General features: G+C 53.4%; 1 protein-coding gene across 1 annotated transcript; it reads left to right on the forward strand.

Moving 5' to 3' along the window:
• The first annotated feature begins 8,790 nt into the window (after positions 1-8,790).
• Positions 8,791-12,183, forward strand: LOC114907066 (40S ribosomal protein S27-like). Its single transcript, XM_029242210.1, has 2 exons — positions 8,791-8,928; positions 11,917-12,183. Exons 1-2 carry the CDS (start codon positions 8,791-8,793, stop codon positions 12,169-12,171), a joined length of 393 nt encoding a protein of 130 aa, XP_029098043.1. The 3' UTR covers positions 12,172-12,183.
• Positions 12,184-16,389: the final 4,206 nt, after the last annotated feature.

Below are 16,389 nucleotides of genomic sequence, written 5' to 3' on the forward strand. Positions count from 1 at the left end.
GCTCGCGCCCCTGGCGGCCCCGGCCCCGGCCCCCGCCAAGCTGCTCCGGGGCCCGGCCGCCTGCGCGCACCTGTACTGCCCCGTGCGGCTGCCCGACGCCCTGCACGTGGCCTCGGCCCGCGCGCCAGGCCCGCACCTGCCCGGCCCGCCCGAGACGCTCCTGGCCTGAGCGCGACGGAGCCGGCCGGGAACGCGGGCTCGGGAAGGGTGGGGGTGAGCTTTCCACCCAGAGGACGGAGACCGTCAAAGAAAACATCTCCACCAAACGTGCCTTAGAGCTAACGCCTTCCGACGCCAGTGTCCCAACGCGGTCCCGGACATTTCCCTTCGTCCTTTATAACTAACGTCACAGCGGAGCAAAGCAGCGCTTCACAACGGTCTCGTTGCTTGACCAAGCCTGTCCCTGCCCCCTCCACGGAGACTTCTCCCTTCCTAGCGTCCAGGCTCCGCCTTGTTCCTCCGGTTTTCGTTGCACCGTCCAGTGATTTGTCCCTTAAAAAGCAAAACAAAAAAGCACGTCAGGGAACCATTCCGTGGGATACATGATACGACTACTGCGGGGGTAGCGGCCCCGCTCCTTGCAAGCGTGTGGCTTCTACAGGTGTGGCTGAGGGCGGGAGGGGCCAGAGGAGTTCCAGCCATGCCTCTGCTCTTGACCCACGTCTCACTGTGCCAAAAATGAAAAATATATATATTGTTGGGATTTGTAGTTAAATTATTTATATATTTTTGAAACCCAAATTGAAAATGTTGCAGGCAACGGTTACGGCTTTATTCGCGGTTGGGTTCTCTCATAACTGTGGTCTCCTTGGGCCAAACGGTTTCTTCCAAGGACAAGTTAACATTGTGCATGTGGGGTGCCAGGACCACTGCCACGTGAAAGCAAGTGTGATTTTTATTTTTAATATTATTTTATTTGTGTCTGTGTACACGTTCATGTATGAATGTTATGAAACCCAGGCATAGTGCTTATTTTTTAATAAAACTCACAATGGACTTCAGCGTTTTGTGGTGATGGGTTGGAGATGGAGAGCTTTTTACACCCTACCCACCGCCCCCCACCTCCAAATGGGTTCGGGTTTGACTCTTAAGAAACTCCCTGTGGAGTACCAAATATTTTCCTGAATAATTCAGTGAAGGTAGAGGCTGCAGGTTTCCTTACCTGACAAATTGCTGTACAATTCTCCGGGGTGGAACGTCCATCAGTGGGATTTCTTAAACATCAAACCAGTGACCTCTCTAAGAATTCACTTAATAGTTACTAGAGCAAGATAAGGTGTGGGCCCCTCTTCCCCAAGAATCCTTTAGTAGACAAGTTCAGCTATTAACAGTCTTAGTATCGAGCAGACATTGTCAGGTACAGTGGTTCTGATAATCTCAAAAAGCTGGAAACCATCTTGGCAAGGGACTTGCTTAACACGCTGAAGATTCTTCAGGGCAGTTTTAAGAGCAATTCGAAAGTCTGTTTTTTTGTCAAAACAAAACCACCTTTTTAGGCATGCCCAGTCCACCCGGGTGTGAACCCATCAGTAGTAATTTGTCACTCTCTCCTTTTGTAGGAGGATAAGGTTTGTAGAGGTGGGGCTGCCAGGCCTATTTCAGTTGTGATCTGAGGAGAGAGGCCACCTCCGATGGGGCAGAGATGATTAGCCGTATTAAAAACGAAAGGTTTCCATCAGCAGAAGTACCTGAAAGCAGTGTGCACTTCAGTTTCTCAAATTCAAAGGCAATAGAGCGCTAACAATTCATGGATTGCAGTCTTTGAAAAGTAATACAAAGACGGAAAAATTCGGAGGCTGTAAGTGCCGGCCCCATTGTTGTTCCTGCCTCTGGGCAGATGTCATCTTATCCAAGACAAGAGGATGATTTGGGGTCTACGTATGGTGAAGTGGGGAAAGAAAGTGGAGTTCATTTCAGGATGCTGTGTTTTGGCAGGAATGGGAGGGAAAAAAAGCCCATCCCTAAGTCTAGTTAACAAGAAACAAGTCTTGACCGAGCTGGTTATATCTACTTAGTAGTCATGAAGAGGGATAATAACAGGGTTGAATTATGACAAAAAGCACCCATTTAAGCAGAGATTTGCACCCACACGACCAATAATTAGAAAATAAAACTGAAGCGGGCGGCGGGGGGAGCGGAGCGGTGGTCCAGGCTCAGCGGGTTGAAATGGTGGGGATCCATTCGCTCAGTTCTTTGCGCTCCTGACGCCACACCCAACGCCTGGGGAGCCCCCGCCCCCATCACTGACTCCCGCGGACTGACCCCTCCCCTCCGACTCTGCCCCCTCCAGAGGCCAGTTGCCTCCTACCTCCACGTCGGGTTTGTAACCCCACTGTTCTCATTTCTAAATCGACACACCGGGACAGTTCTGCAAATGGACCGAAACAGCAACGTAAAAAAGGATGTTTTCTCAATCACAGTTCTTCCCCCCTCCCCTCAGAGGGCCTTCCTTCCTAATGAACACTCCGGACTTCAGGTGAGTGAGGGGTCCCCTTCGCCGTGTCACCAGGGACCACCAGGTTTTTTAGAGAAAGGCCAGGGTCACGGGACCTTTGCGCCCCGGTCCGGCGCCACGACCACTGCCGAGCTCCAGCTCCCACGACCGAGCGGCCATCATTCCCGGTGGACCCAGGCGGGAGGCGACGGAGGGTCGGGGTCCCGCCGCTGCTCCGCAGCCCCAGCCCTGGGAGCTTCGGCCTCCTTGCGGCAGGTCCCCTGAGAGACCCGGCCGAGGCCCACCCTTCCTGCATCCGCCCAGAAAATCCGGTTTCTCCTCCCAGCTCTGGTGGGCAAAGGGCAGGGCCTGCCCCTCCCCCAGCGCCTGCCCACTCCCCTCCCCCTTCCCCGCCCAGGACCCTCCCCCGGCCCCAGCCCACCCCCTCCCCTCTCCTCCAGCCCATCCCCTTCCCCCAGCCCACCCCATCCCCTAACCTGCCTCACCCCTCTCCCCAGCCTCCAGGCCCAGGGGCCAAGGCCCACCAGTGCAAACACCAGGCTGCCGCGGGCGGGCAGCTGACCCTAGGCCGAGTAGGGGGCTCGGGACCGCGGGGTGAGGGCGGGTCTGTTTGGTTTGGGCAACGCCCTTTGATACCTGGGAGTCTGGGCCGTGGGCCAGGGTGCCCTGGGTCAGTTTTCAAAGAGCCCCCCAGCCCCCGGGTGCTTTGCAGTCCCCTTTCCTGACCCCCGATCCCCGGAAGGCGGTGGCCTGAGAGAGAAACGCACGCACACGCCCCTTCCTGGAGCCTCGGCCTGCAGGGCCCAGACACGCCCCAGTGCCCGGCCAGGCCCCAAGCGACCAGGAGCCGGTCTGCGGCATTTGCGGGCTGAGAACCTGAGCAGCAAACCGCGTCCTGAGAGGGAGGAGGAGTCTCCCAAATACGGGAAGCAGGGCCCTGGCCCTGGCGGTGGCCCTGGCCCTGCCGCCCCTGCAGGGACTTGGCCACCCCTGGAGACGGCCACTCCAGGTCCTGGGCTCCCCGCTCACAGCCTCACGCGGGCTCCCTCCAGCTTCTCGGTCCCACGTGGAGTGTGCAGAAAAGAAGAGAAACAGAGAGAGTCTCCCCCTGGCAGGGGAGAACGGTCTCATGGTGCTGGGGGGGCTCTGCAGGCCGGCGGCGGGCAGCAGCCTAAGGAGAGTCCTCAGGCCACCCTGTTCCACTGCCACACAGAGTCACAGACGTGGCTTTCCTTTCTCGGGGAATGGTGTTCCACACAAGTACACAGATGACTCATTGACTCTCTTGGATAGACCCTAATGTTACAGTCGAGGAAACGGGGTCCAGCGAGTAGCTTAAACACTCCTTCCTGACAGACCCAACTGGAAACCAAGATCCAACTCCAGTTCAGAATTCTCTCCACCATAACACAATTATCCGCATAATTCAGACCAAAACATACTGTGGCCCGAACTTAGTTGAACTCCTCAGGTGATCGTCTCGGTTCACTTTTACTAAACGGTAGGCAAGCTTCCCAAACTGGAAAATGGCTTCTTTCGTTACTGAGAGCTGTACCCTCACCTCACACAACTGTCCCCTCCTCGGCCTGGGAGGCCAGGCGCGGGGGGTCACGGACCCTCAAGCGTCAGTTAAGCGGTGCTCCTGGCGCCCTTTGTCACTCTGCAGAGCGCCAGCCCCACCCCTACGAGGGGGGCAGCCAGGATTCTGTGCTGAGAGGGTCTCAGGGCCCCTCCACGGGCCCTGGTCCCTGGTGCCACAAGCGGTGGGCACTCTCCCCACACACCTTTCCTACTTTCCCCAAACAACAAATACGGCCCCTTCCCCACTCTGGAAAGAAGGAACTTCTTACAATAACCTGCCTTGCAATTTTACCTTCTAAAGAAAATGCCAACGCAGTGGACTCATGACTCACAACTTTTCTAGGTGGTAAGGGACTTCGTTGGCATCACACATACAAAGGTATCTCTCCTCTGTTTTACTGTCTTTTTAATTCTTTACATCATAATAGCTAAGCTTTGCCTGGGTTATAGAAATTAGACCCCAGAGAGTCCAGTAAATATTTCCCGCTTTCTAAAACCACCATAGTTCTCTCTTAAGTAACAGACTTTATAGTTCTCTAATGAAACCATTAAATTTTGTCATGCTTTAACAACATAATTTGTTAATTCTTAATGCTGTCAACAAATGGCCCTAATAAGCATCTTCTAATTTCGTGACCAGAACCATAGAACTGTAACTGCCCCCGATTCCAGGTCCTCCTTCAAATTCGCAGAGGCTCCAACGTCACACGGTGCTGGTGCGTGGACCTCTCTGCTCGGCGTTCAGACGGATGGGTGACTAGGAGCAAATGCTGTTCCTGTCATTCGCCAGCTCACACACAGGCCTTACACCCTCCTTCCTGGTGAACTACAGCCCAACATAAATATTAACATAATACCACACTTCCCTTACCACTCCTGGACCCTCTTTGCTGCTCTTTTCAGGAAAAGTTTAACTTAGAAGATTTGCCATAACTGATCCTTTCTGTCACATCTGTTTGGAGCCCAAAATAACATATGTATTCAACAGGCTTGACATGGATTTGTTGTTTCTGATCACCAAGTTCTAACTGTCAAGGGAAAAGGTAGAAAAGTTTGGCAACCTGTGGCTGGCTAGGCTCACTGCAGTTAGATATCTGGTAACGCTCAAAACCACAGAAGTGGTCCAGTCAAGGGAGAGCTCAGAATGGGAACTCAAAGACAAGCCAGAACTCTGGCCAGGTCTCTGGAAGCTGGGCGACCTTAGGGGAGGGGCCCCCCGCCAGCCTCAGCGGGACAAGAGGATTGAGCCAGCGCCTCTCTCAGCTCATGGGATGTCACAGATGTCATGCTGACAGGTGCTTCTTCTTTCCCTTAAACTCAATCAACTTGGGAGCAGATGTGTGTTTCAGGGACAAGCTTCCTTAGAGCATTATTCAACATAATTAAAGTTCTCATAGACACAGCAAAACATATTGGAAACCTCCAGGGCTCAGCAGACATATATAGCTTGCCATTCTAGTGGATGATAACATGTAGCTCCAATAAACATTTACCCCCAGTATGTTCTCAACAACTTAAATTTTGCCCAGAATCCCAGCTTTAGAATTAGCTGTAGAACACCAGCATGCTTATTTCACAGACAGGAAACGAAGGCTTCGAGAGGCTGGGCTATTTTCCTGAGGTTTCGCGGTAAGCAAGGCATCCAGGGCTGGTTGCCGCTCCAGCGACAGCTCCAGGCCCATGCTCAGACCCCGGGATGAGGGGATCAGACCAGCCCTTCGTTTGTTTATTGAGGAACAAAGTCCAAATATGCCAACGGCGCTTCTCTGGGTAGCAGAGTCGATACAACCCGAACACGCACTAGCACCCAGGACTCGGGGCTGGAAACGGACGTGTGTCTGTGTGTGCACACGTGGAGCACGGAGATACTAATACTAAATACTGAAATCAGGTCAATGTGGGCCGTCAGAAGGAGGGCAAACTTGGAAACTAGAGAAAAGCCCTGGAAATACCAACTCCTACAGCAATAGGTATTATTTAATAAAGTGAACTGCAGACACATCCTCAGGCCCGGGGTAAGAGGAGTGACAAGCGCCACACGACGCCTGCAGGGACCAACCCTCTTTCATGGGGAGCAAACATCTGTTCTGCCCCCTGAGTTCCTGAGGCCCTGCTCACACGGTGGGCTGCTCTGCGGGTCCCGACCTGGGGCCGGACAGCGGCCTCTCTCCCCAGGGCTCTGGACCTGGGGCAGCGGGACTCAAGCTCAAACGGAGGGGGGCTGACTTGTCCCTGGGACCCCAGGGAAGAGGTCCGTCAGGCTCAGCTGTGGGAGCCCTGGCTCCTCTCCTTTTGGGGAAGATCCTCCCAAACGGCCCTGCTTCAGTCACACTTGTTCGTCCACGTTTGTCATCAGCGCCCTCAGCGCCACCCTGCGAGGTCAGCCCAGGCGCGGTGCCAGCCAGGCCTTTGTTGTGTGAACTTCCTCCCCCTGCTGGCCCTCGGAGGACACCCACAGTGCCCACGGGAGGACGTGGGGACGAGGAAGCTGGGCTGTGGGCAGCGGGGGTCAGGCCGGCAGTGCAGGCAGCGGCTCTGTCCCCCGCCCCCCGGGGGACGACAGCAAGTACAGGGGGCCTCGCACAAAGGAAGAAGCTTCCCTCCGGATGAGGCCACATGCGTGGCACTGAAACAGGCAAAAGGGACGGAAATCAGATCCTTGCCAGGGGCTGAGACGGGGGCTCTCAGGGGGACAAGGGGACTTTTGGGTGATGGAAACAGTCTTCATCTTGATGGCGAGAGTGGTTTCAGGACCGTATACGTTGACCCAAACCCAGGACTGTGCCCCGAAATGCATGTGCTGCTGTTTGCAGATTAACCCCAACCCCCCGCATCTGACAGACACTCTCCTGCAGAGAATGAGCGCTAAGACACTGTACTGCCCGAACCAGGGTGTTTCCCACTCCCAGCTGAGGCTGAAGGAAATAAAGCTTTACTCATGGAAGTCTGGCTATAATGGAGGTCGGCAGGGGAGCATTTTCGCAGGAAAGGTAAGCGTCCCGATGCCTCTGAAATCGTACGCAGGGGTCAGCTGCCCCCTCCCCACTCTGAGCCAGGCAGGCAGCCCCTGGCCCTGGCACCCATGGCACTCCACACAGGAAGTGTCTCCAGACCACCCAACAAACCGGACCCCTCCAGCATGTTCCACGTGTTCCTCCTACATTCAGAAGCACTGTTCCCTCTGGCTGACCAGTTGGCCGAGAACAGACCAAGGGACCGAGCGCCCAAGAGGAAGAGAAGCAGCCTTGCTGTGGTCCCACCTGACGCCAGGATTAGTTCCCAGAGCAGCTCTGCGGGCTGCTGCCGGCCTAGGGCCTGCATCAGGGTCCAGCACCCCTGCAAGGAAAGGTCACCAAAAGAGGGGCCCCAGATGGAGCCACCAGGACCGGGTGACACAGCCCCAGCCTGTCCACCACGCTCAGACCCAGTGGCAAAGAGATCCCTGATCCCTGACCCCGGCCTGCACCCTGGTTCTGTACCCACAAGTGTCGGGGTTCCGTGAAGTTGAGCAAACAGGACATTGTTGACCCTGACAGCAGTTACACAAGTCAGTGCTCTGAACCAAGACAATATGTTTATTAGCTGAACCCCTTTTGACTAATAGCCTCTGGGGACATTTATAAATGCAATAAAAGGCCGCATCATTGTGTCGTGCAGAATGACGAGGCTCTTTCTGGATTCTGGCTGAAGCAAGTGCTCGGGCCGTGCAGTGCATCTGCCCGGATTCGGGAAAGGTGAGAGCTGGGACCCTGTCCCCTCGTGCACCCCTCCACCTCTACTTCCTACAACGTCGGCAGGAGCTGTCTGCCAACTTGGATCCAGTAAAGATAAATCTGAGCCCAAATTTCTAGTTCATAACCCGAGAAGAACTTGTGACAGAAAAAAGATGTCTGGTGGCCCCAGGCACCCCTTCAAGCCGTGCCCTTCAGCCGTCAGAGGGCCTTGGGAACAGCTTGCCCAGTGGGGCTTTCTTATCGAATCGGAGGAGATTAAAACCAGCCCATTTTTTAGTCACAGTTGATTCCACAGCATCAGCCCACATCTGGGCCAGCAGTGGCTGCTTGCAGAGTGATTCGCAAAGGGACCCACAGGGCCCTGCTGGGGACGCGTCCCCCATTCCCCTCTGGCCGCCCCGTCCCCCTGCTGTTTCAAATGTCTCGAGTCACTCTGTCAAGTTATATAGTGGACACGGGGCGTAAATTCTCCAAAAGGAGAAAAGAGAAAACAGGCACAGGGAGACCAAGGCAATCATGTTCCATCGCAAACACAACTCCCGTCCTCGTGCTGTAACTACAGGGCCTGTGTACAGGCTTGCTGGCCTCTGAGGACTGACCGTCCACAGACAAACGCACCCGTCCACAGACCAGCACCAGCGGCAGAGTCAGCAGGAAACATTCCTGCTGCCAAGCTTAAGCTTTTGCCTGCCGTACGTCACTAGTGGAGACGTTAGGTATGAAGGAAACACCTCTGGTGACCGGCAGTGAGTCCGGGGGACCGGCAGAGAGCACGGTCCATACAGTGAAGACGTTCTGCTGCCCACAGGCCACGGGCAGCTTTCCCTCCTACGGGTCCCTTTTCCTTTGTCCAAGGATGTGAGTCATACATTCAAATGCATTGTTCAAGTGCGCTGGAATAAATCTGCTTTTGAATTCCTTCGACTCTGAGTATCCACGTTAGAAAGCAAATGCAGGACTTAACAAAGCCCACAACCCACATTTAGCATCAGGCTCCAGGGTGACGGGGCACAGCGGGGCATGAGGACGCTGCCCGCCCCTTCAGCCTGGCTCTCGGTCCAGACGCTGCTCCCAGGCCCGGCTCCCCGACGCCTGCCTGCACGTCCCCTCCTGGCCCTTGTGGAGAATGAAGCCGTGTTGCTGGCGCTGAGCACGCCCGTAGCAGAGGCAGGCTCTGGCCCTGAAGCAGAAGCCGCCTGACGGATGCACACACGGGGTCACGTAACCACACACAGCCGCCCGCCAGGCCCGGGGACAGAGCCGTTCAGAGAGACCCCCTCCTCACACGTCCCACATGTGCTGTCTGCTGCCGCCCCAGCACACTGGAGAATCGGTGGACTCCTCCAGCAAAGCTCACGTTGTCCTCCTGGATGGAGGCCCAGGCGGTACCCAATCTGGGCTCGGTGGGGGCACCTCCCTGCTTGCGCCAGAAGGTTAACAAGCCCGTGTCACTCCTTCCACTAAGAGAAATTCACTAAGACTCTGCACGTCCTCCCTGGGGAGGTGGACACTCCCGGGCAGCGGGGGTGGCCGGCCCATGGCGAACCCCGAACCCCGACAGCAATGGAGTCTCTGAGATGCAGGACAAGAGGCCGGTGCGAGTGTGTAGTTGCTCCTCCTTTGATACAAATAAAGGGGTGCTATTCACATCACAGTCATAATAATTCCATGTGTCAAGTACGACTTTTGCCCAATGGCACTAAAGTGTTTTGAGGAAAGTACTCTTTTCTAATGTGCTCAAAGTCACCATCTGAGCATGGCCCTGAGTGCATGGGGCAGACTCTGTAGGTGACTGAGTTTGGCTCCCTGTAGGGCATCCCAGTGTCTGAAGTGCGGGAAGGACAGGGGCTGGAGATGTGATGGGGCACCGTGCAAACGTGGACAGTGTCTACCACCGAGGACATGATGATGTCATCCAGGGCAGTGTGTAACGGGCTTCGGTGGAAATCAGTTGACAGAACTACACAAAAACAGAAAATTAAGGTTATGTCCAAAATGGGGGTGAGTGGTGTGAGCAGAGGGGAGGGTGGGGATCCAGGATGCGAGACACACGGGGGTCTCGAGGGAAGGAGCCGCAAGAGGGGGGAGGAGGACAGAGCGAATCACAAAGCCTGGAAGAGCCACGCTTGTGGGGCGCAGGGGCCAGGGAGCCACCGGTAGCAGGGCTGTCACGGATGGTGGGGCTGATGGCTGCAGAGTGGCGCTGGGGGCCGTCAGCTCGGGCGCCAGGCCCAGACGTGGGCCGTCGTGGTGGGTCCTGGTCCAGCCCTTCCTCAGCCGGAAGGCCTGCCCCCAGGGCTCCCTGTGGACCCTCTTGGTAGAGTTGGAACGCTGGCCAGGGTCAGGGGTGGGCGCTCTTTGGGCCCTTTGAGGAAAGACTTCCTCGGTAAATGGCAGAAGGGACGGAGGGGGAGAGTGTTATTGACCCTGATCCTTAAGGTGACGTGGAATTAACCTACCCCTGGAAAGGGTCCTGCCTCTCCCGGGGCCCTGTCTCGTCTGCAGGAGAAGGGACAGTAAGAAATCACGGGAAGAACACAGAGCTTGGGGTCACGTGGTCCTGCAGGTCCCAATTCTGCATCGGGGGCTGTGTGATCTCAGTCAGCCGAGCCTCTGAACCTGCGTCCGTAGAGCGGGCATCACAGAACAGGTCCTGTAGGGCTCACGGGGCAGCGGGATGAAGTGAGAGCACACACTCGCATCTACGCGTGGAGCACGGAAACACGAGTGGTGATCGGTACTAATAGTAGTGATACACCTTAGTCCTTAATGATGGCATCATATCCTCATCGATCACCTTATAATTATTATACAAATTACACAGTTTACCACAAGGCAGACACTTGGTGGAGGTGGGGGAAGAGTTCTTCTGTACCTTTCAGCTAAATTGCCTGGAACTTGATCTACAGGATTATATGATTTATGTTGCAAATCAGAGTTTGTAGGTCTTTGCCAACAGGCATGTCACGTCACTCATGCCAAGAAATAGAAATCACTGATGCTACTAACTGTACAATTAACTTATCTGGTCTTTAAAGAAAAAATATCCCACCTACTTATGAGCTATGGGAGGGGTACTGAAAACCTTGGCCAGAATGTGACCTCTAGAACTTTCCATAAGGAGTTTCATCTGTTCAACCAGGAAAACTCACTGTGGAGATACTGTTAAAACGAGAGTAACAAATGAATTGTATACTCCTTCTCTCTTTCTTGAGCAGAGCTGAACAAACAAAAGGTAAACAGAATTCATCTGCTCAGCTCTTCTTTCAGCCCAGTGGTTGTGTTTGTTGTTCATGCTGTTTCAGTGAAAATGGGGCCTCTTAGCTCTGTGGCTTATGCACGTAAGTGATTCTGTCATTTTAAATTGGTGTTTTTCTCTTCGCACCAGAAGCCTGTTTTCCATTCTTCTCTCAATCTTCCTGTTGCATTTACCCCTTGAGGCCTCCTTCAAAATACAGCCCAGGGTCCCCCCCAACTGGGAAAAGGGCCGAATCTTTGATCCAAGAAGGGAAGGAGGCAAGTTCCTGCCTGGATCCTCCAAAAGCCTGTCTGAATCCTTTTATTTCCAAAGGAGCAGAAAGCCCTGCCCTGGCAGCGCGTCAGTAGAGCCAATAGGCTGATGAACAAGAGTACAACAGAGCCTCCTCCAGCCGAATCCCTGTCTCACCGCACACGCCAACACACGGATCTGAAGTAGCAAAGACGCACGTGTGGAAGCAAACCCTTGGCAGTGCAAGAGGAAAGCAAGGAGAGGTTAAGTCTTCTCTACATAGGCAGGGCTCATGTGAGCCTAGTGGAAACCCTAAATGCTCTCCAGGAAAAGCAGATAAATTGTATTCCATAAATATTGTAAACTGTTATGTGCTTAAATAATAGGCAAACAGGGCATGTATTTGTGACCTAGTTGACAAATAAAGGCTAATGATAAATAAAAGCTTTTATAGATCAATTTTTAAAACTACTAAAAACCTAATGGAAATGAACAGTAGTAAAGACCAGCATGTTTCCATCCAATAAAGGCAAATACTCCATAAGCACTCTTCATAATACAAATGCAAATTTAAGAAAATAATGACTTGCCCTTTTTTGCCTATTGGCAAAGACTTATAAGTTTGCCCTTTCCGACGGTGACGACCTCCCCACGAGAACGTGCCTCTCGCAAAGGATCTCCTTCATCCCTCTCCAGAAGAGAAGAGGAAACACAAGAAGAAGCGCCTGGTGCAGAGCCCCAATTCCTATTTCAGGGATGTGAAATGCCCAGGATGCTATAAAATCACCACCGTCTCTAGCTATGCACAAACAGTAGTTTTGTGTGTTGGCTGCTCTACCGTCCTCTGCCAGCCTACAGGAGGAAAAGCAAGGCTTACAGAACGGTGCTCCTCCAGACGGAAGCAGCACTAAAAGCCCCTGGAATCAAGATGAATCGGAAACCATCCCAATAAACACATTTTGGATTAAAAAAAAAAAGCCGTAAGTTTGATAGAATGTGAATTTGGTGAAGTTCTGAGGAAATTGGCTGTTCATACAACGTTAACAGGGCTGTAAATTGGCGCAAACTTTTTGCAGGGCAATTGGGCAACGCCCACTAAAATGTAAAATGCACATAACCTTTGACCCAGCAATTCCACTGCTAGGAATTTATCACAAGGGCACACTCTCTCGACTATGCACAAGTGCACGTGTAAGGGTGTGTAGGGCGGCACTGTTCGTCATCCCCCAAAACCGGGGAAAACTTTTATATACCATTTATGGATCAAGTTTCAATTAGCTGGGTTACAGCCTCACAGTGGGCCGCTCAGCAATTAGGACGTCAGTGTCATGGAAGGATGTGTGTTTTGCATTCTGACAGAGGCCCCATTCTCAGCACAGAGCTCTGCACGTGTCTCCACCCGCAAAAGTGCTGGTCCGGGAAACGTTCAGAAAGATTGTACCAAATGCCTACATTGCAGAGTCACCTCTGGGTAGCTGCTGGGGCCGCAGGGATGGGGTGTGCTGAAAGCATTTTCTCTTTCATCGTGCATGCTTTTATTCTGGTTGGAAGAACTGTTTTTTACCATATTGTTCATTGCTCTACAATTTAAAGAAGCCTATTTCACTAAAAGGGAATGAAAACCAAGGGGTGGGGGAAGGAAGAAGAGGGAGGGTGGCAGGTAAGCTGGGGCAGAAACTTTCTCATTCTCTGGAGTAGATGAGCCCTTTTCCTCTTTGGATGCAGACAGACACCAGCACAACTGAAGCTTTAGCAATTTTACCAAACTTCACAAGCACGATACCCTCTAACTTCTTCTATACGTGAAACAAGGAAGTGCCAGGCTGCTGGGTCTGCCCGCTTTCCCTGGTCCCTGCAAACCACGCTGGGATAAAGTCCTTACAATCCCGGAAGGCAGACGCGCCCTCCGCCCATGACACACAAGCTTGCGTTTTTCCTGATGTTCTGGACCGCCCAGCGACTGGCGCCATGGAGCACAAGGCAGGGAGCTCGCCTGGCTCTGCAGAGATGAGACAGACGAGGTCAGGAGGCTGGCTGGCTTTCTCAGGCCTGGGCCGTCCTGGAGGCAGGGGGAGGGCTTCCCGGTGGCGGCCTCTGCCGCTAGTGCACTTGAGGTTTTCCAAATACAGTAGATTTGTCTCTTCCCCTTTTAGATTCTGGTAGCTGATGGGAAGCTAGATTGATTCTTGTCACTTATTTCTCAAAGTTAAAATCACATTTGAGGTCTTTTTAGAAGATAATGGGTTGGTGCAGAGGATTATTTTTTAAGAACTCTGTAAAAATTGAGAGATTTTCAGAGGGCTTTAAAAATGACTTTTATGGGAAAGGAGGAGAGGTCAGCCCTGCCACGGGGCCAACCCTGCAGAAGGACAAACCCTGCAGGAAGAGCCACGGGCCCACCTCCTACAGCCCAGCCCCACACCGAACTCCACAGCCGTGCCCGGAGCTGGCAAAATACTCTCCTGCACTCGGAGGGTTCAACATTAACGAGCCTGTCAAGGAGCTGGGGCTGGGAGCCGGCCTGATGGGGAGCCAGCAAGCCTCGGCTGGAACCCTAATTGCTTCTTGCGCAACTGCAGGCCCGGCTCCCAGATCACAGGCTCCCGGGTCGGGCGCGAGGGCCGGGCTCTGCCAGGTTGCATAAGCCTTTGCATAGCAGCATCAGTAGTCATGAAGACGCAGAACAAAGGGCCATTCTGACCAGGGAGGCACTGACGCTGCACGGATCCGCTCTCCGGAAAAGAGGCAGTGCTGGCACCTTCTACCCGGAAGGGGGTCCCCAGGGTTCGGAGGAGGGTCAGAGTGTCTGCTGCCTGCGGACTCCGTGGGCATCTTCTGGTCCTGCCGACGGCTTCTTGCTGCTGTTGCCGCTGCTTCCTCTCCCACCAGGTCAAGACGCTCCGTCCCAGCCCCTTGGCCTCGCTCACCGACTGGGGTCACACCTTCTGTTGGGCCTCTGAGCCTCCCGCGTCCTGGCCTGGCCTGGCCTGGCCTGGCTCCTCCTGGCCTGCACGAGGCTGTCGCCCGGCCACATGGGTCTTCCTCCGTCAGAATTAGTATGTGTGAAATCAGGTTCTAAAGTGTTGCTGCCCGGGTTGCTTCTAATAAAACCAATACACAGAAGCTTAGAGAACTGTCTTTAGAAATCATCTGGGCTACTCCCCTGACGTTACAGATGGAGAAACCGAGGCCAGAGGAGCCGAGGAGAGTTGACTGCACCACGGCTGGGCCCCGACGCAGGCCCTGCGTTGCCCCGATGTCAGGGTGCACGGCGATCTCACGTGCTCTCTGTCTCCCACGTGACTTCGGTGTCTGCCCGAAACCTCCCCACCACCACCCCCGCCGCCTGTCTGTTCACCTGGAGAGCCCAGCCCTGCGTGTGGCTGAGGAGATAGTCATGGCAACACTGCAGCCTGCAGGTTAGACTGAAGATAACACCTGGTCACCTGCACGGAGCCTCCTGACAGCACAAGGGCAGGGCCAAAATTTCCCGAGAAAAAACCTTGAATTTCCCATGATTTTGCCCAGAAAACTTGGTCTTTCCACCTGCGGTTTATAAGCGAGGCCCATGAGGATGGAGAGCGGCTGGAGTCGCCCTCTCCGCCCTCTGCCCACAACGGCTGCCGCTCCGTCAGGTGACGGGGGGGTGGGGGTGGGGACACCGTCCTTCACATTAAACTCACTTCCCTGAGGTGAGAGGTTGACCAGCTGGGCTCAGGGAAGAGCCATGGATGCCAAGAATCCAGGTTTTCACACTCCTCAAATATCTTTAAGACCAACGTAGAGAAACGCAGGCTGGATACTTAGTCACAGAGCATGTAAGTGGCTGTACCAGCACAAAGGTGCCGGTTCATGGATTAACGTCCACCTATAGGGAGGTCTCTAGTGACAGATCAAAGAATTCTTTTTCACCATATTGGCCAATGAACTGGATAGAAACATCTTCAGACCTCTGCTCAGATGTCACATTTGTGTGAGGTTTCCTCTGGCCACCCTGCCCGTCTCTCGTCCTTGTTTTATTTTCCTCCTGGGCACCTGCCATCAGCATACCATCCATGGAACTTATTTGTCTTTGTTTAGTGTCTGTCCTCCCTACTGGAATGAAAGTCCAGGAGAACACAGATTCCTTTCTGTTTCGTTCACCACGGTGCACACCCCAGAGCTTAGCACAAGGCTTGCATAGCGTGGGGCACTCTGGAGACAGTCACTGGGTAGGTGGATGGGTGGACAGACGGACGGACAGATGGATGGAGATATCAAATGTGAAGATGAAATAACCCAGGAGAGCGAGGGTAAATGTTAGATGACAAAGTCAACAAGCACGATCATCTCGGCAGGTGAGAACGGCAGTCTAAAGCTAGCAAATGGGATTAGCAGGCTGTGGAAAGCAGTCCCACACGTAGACTTCAGGGGACAGTCGCACAAGCGCGCGATGGGAAGGATAATGGGGCTGAATGGCAGCACATGCAAAGCTGACAGCATCTCGGAAGACGGCCGGCTTGACCTGAGTCAAAATGACACCAGACTGTCAGAAAGCCTAAGCCCTGGTGTCCCCACTCATTAGAATAATCATAGTTTTCAGTGGACAAGTGTCTCCATACGCTTTCCTTCATTTGAACTCACATCTTTTCATACAAACGTGAAATATTCATGGGACAAGGCTGTTCCTTGCAGTCTGGCTTTTGTCAGAACAAAGATGAGAAGGAATCTATAAAGAATGAATATGTGTATACGCGTAACTGAGTCACTTCGCTGTGCACCTGAAACTGACACAGCGTTGTAAATCAACTATACGCCACTAAGATTAAGATTTTTTTTATTTAAAGGAACAAAGATGAGAAACCACCTAAATGTCCACCAATAGGAACTGACATGCCATGGATACAAAACAGTCTTTTAATGAAGACTCTTTTTTAAAAAAAATAAATTTATTTATTTTTGGCTGCGTTGGGTCTTTGTTGCTGCGCACGGGCTTTCTCTAGTTGCGGCGAGCGGGGGCTGCTCTTCATTGCGGTGCGCAGGCTTCTCATTGTGGTGGCTTCTCTTGTTGCGGAGCACGGGCTCTAGGCACACAGGCTTCAGTAGTTGTAGCACGTGGGCTCAGTAGTTGTGGCTCCCGGTTCTAGAGC

The sequence above is a fragment of the Monodon monoceros genome, unplaced genomic scaffold, assembly GCF_005190385.1.
Source record: "Monodon monoceros isolate NGI ecotype Baffin Bay Population unplaced genomic scaffold, NGI_Narwhal_1 Super_Scaffold_3, whole genome shotgun sequence".
NCBI classification, from domain to species: domain Eukaryota; kingdom Metazoa; phylum Chordata; class Mammalia; order Artiodactyla; family Monodontidae; genus Monodon; species Monodon monoceros.

Coding starts and splice junctions, on each gene's coding strand:
- LOC114907066 (XM_029242210.1), top strand. CDS start 8,791: ATGAGGACGCTGCCCGCCCCTTCAGCCTGGCTCTCGGTCCAGACGCTG. Junction 8,929..11,916: donor TGCTGGCGCTGAGCACGCCC/GTAGCAGAGGCA, acceptor CCTCCCCACGAG/AACGTGCCTCTCGCAAAGGA.